We start from the raw sequence: 2,318 nt of genomic DNA, 5'->3' as shown, positions 1-2,318 counted from the left end.
GAGGATGGAAGGAGGGGGAGGAGGGAGGGGCGGATGGAAGGAGGGGGAGGGAAGGAGAAAGGAGGAGGAGGGAGGGAGGGGGAGGAGGAGGGGGGAGGGATGTTTGGGTAATGGGACACAAACATCAACCACATTGTATATTGACAAAATTAAATTAATAAATAAAAATAAATCTGGGAATTCGTTTCTCGGGGAAGGAGGAGGGTGGACAAGGCTGAGGGCCTAAGACAAGGGGATGGGGAGAGACGCCCTCAGGCCGACCCGCTGCCTCCCAGCGGAGGTTGACACCCACAAGGGGTGAGGCCACCTGCCCTTGCCCCTTCCCAAAGGCGCCAAAGACAACCAACGTCTTCATAGGCCTGGTGGGGCGAGAAGGACGGATCGCCCACCCTGGCCTCCTTCCCCCAGGACAGTGGAAGCCACACTAGGAAGTGGCAGTTTTAGATGGGGTTGAATTTGGGACATTGATTCAAGCCGAGAGTGAGGATTTAAAGTGGAAGGGGCTGCGGGCGCACACTGTGAGAGCGCTCAGCCCAGACTCCGGGCCTTTGAGAAGTGCTGTCCCACGGTCCCTGCCGTGGCTGGAACTGCAGCCTGCACACTCCCACCCCAGCCCCAGCCCCCGATGCCTCCAGGCACACTGACCGCACCCTCCACGAGCCCCAGGCGTGCGCGCCACTTGTAAATCTACTCATCTGTAAAATGGGATGATAACAGAATCTCCCTTAGGGAGTTGTGAGAAGCAAACGAGTTAATGGATGCAGAGCGCTCAGCAGCGCCTGGCGCTTAGTAAGTGCTCGGTACGCGTTATAAATAACAACAAAATAATGCCTTTTGCTTTTTTTGCAGCGGCACGCGCCACGTTTAATGCAAGCCCAACTAACCCGTCACACAACCTTTTTAGGGAGGTATTTCTACCCCCCATGTCATTGATGAAGAAACTGAGGCTGAGCAAAGAGGGGCACTGACTTGCTCGGCGCTGTTCAGCTACAAAAAGGATGAGCTGGATTTGCACCCTGGGCAGCCTCTCTGCTCCTCCACGGTGAGGGGTTTGAGATCGAGGCCAAGCCACACAAGGGCTACTCCGCATTCCCTCGGTGGCCTGGAGGAGTGTATTCTCGGCCAGGCGACCAAAAATAGCAACCGGCAGGAGCCCAAACTCAGGAGTCCTGCGCCAGCCCCCGTCGCACCCGGCCAGAGAGGAGGGAGAGCTGCAGAGGGTCAGGCCCCGCTGCCCGAGGGTGGCCAGGGGTCGTGCGCGGGCGGGGCCGGGCCCCCACGTGCACCGCCTGCAGCCGCTTGGCTAAGCCCTTTGTCGCGAGCAGCCGCGTTCGTGCCGCACTCGGCGGCTTAAAATAAAGACAATGTTCCCAGCCTCCCTGCGGCTAAATCAGGCTCGGGTGCGGGGGTGGTGAGCGAGCCGGGCGGGAGCGCTTCTCCCGGTCCTACCTCCCTTCTCCCCTCCTGCCTCAGTTTCCCCATCTGGAAAGGGGGCCTAGCCAACCATAGGCAGGGAAGCAAGAAAAGTATTACAGTCGGGGGGGCGTCATCCCCCTGCCTCCGCGGCTGAACGGACTTAAGGAAGCCGCGTGGGACAGAGGGGGGCGCTCGGAAGGAGGCAGGGGGAAAGCTGGACACCCTCCTCTGCCGCTCACAAAATAAGTGTTTTTATTTCTAAAGGGACGTGTGCAGAGGCGGTGGGAGAAGAGAAAAGGGAGACCAAGGAGATTGGGGGGAGGGGGCAAGGAGGGAGCCTGATTCAGACTCGGAAATGCATGTTGAGCGTGGAGGCCTGACACCCCCACAGTCAGCCACGTGTACGCGCACAAGTACACGCTGCCCCACGGCGCGCACGAGCCGCAGCCGCAAACCCACGACAGTCCAGCAGGGGGCGGCCCGAATCCGCGCCCACGGGCAGGGACTGGTCGAGTTATGACCCAACCCTGACCTGCAGGGTGACCCTGCGGTGCGGGGTGCTCAGATTTCTCTCCAAGCTGGTGTTCGCCCGATTTCAGAAGGGAGAGGAACTGGCTGCTTGCTCGAGGCTCTGTTTGCTTTGAGAAGAGGATATGCCCCCACATGTACCTGCCACGTGTGCCCACCACGGGCACCTGATGGCTGCTGGCCAAGCCCCAGGGACTCCAGTCTCTGCTCCACTTGTCTCCATTGGCAACTGGGCGCCTGGGTGAGGAAGCCCCAGGCTACCCTCAGGCATCAGCTTGATGGGGGGGGGGGGTGTTGGTGGGAAAATGGGCAGGAGAAAGGAGTGGAGCAGGCAACAAAGCCCCTGCCCCAGACTCCAGAGACCTGGCCTTAGA

The 2,318-nt window shown here is 60.1% G+C and overlaps 1 protein-coding gene across 1 annotated transcript in view; it reads left to right on the top strand.

The window, feature by feature from the left end:
• Positions 1 to 1,936, top strand: part of LOC103591112 (solute carrier family 22 member 6-like) — a 26,058-nt gene extending 24,122 nt beyond the window's left edge. The window contains 2 exon segments of the mRNA XM_008573517.1: positions 905 to 1,042; positions 1,808 to 1,936. Of these exon segments, the coding sequence (XP_008571739.1) occupies positions 905 to 1,042; positions 1,808 to 1,936 (267 nt within the window).
• Positions 1,937 to 2,318: the final 382 nt, after the last annotated feature.

Source organism: Galeopterus variegatus, unplaced genomic scaffold (genome assembly GCF_000696425.1).
Source record: "Galeopterus variegatus unplaced genomic scaffold, G_variegatus-3.0.2 Scaffold926, whole genome shotgun sequence".
NCBI classification, from domain to species: domain Eukaryota; kingdom Metazoa; phylum Chordata; class Mammalia; order Dermoptera; family Cynocephalidae; genus Galeopterus; species Galeopterus variegatus.
The sequence above is the reverse complement of the archived record's forward strand: the minus strand, read 5'-3'. Positions and strand labels throughout refer to the sequence as shown.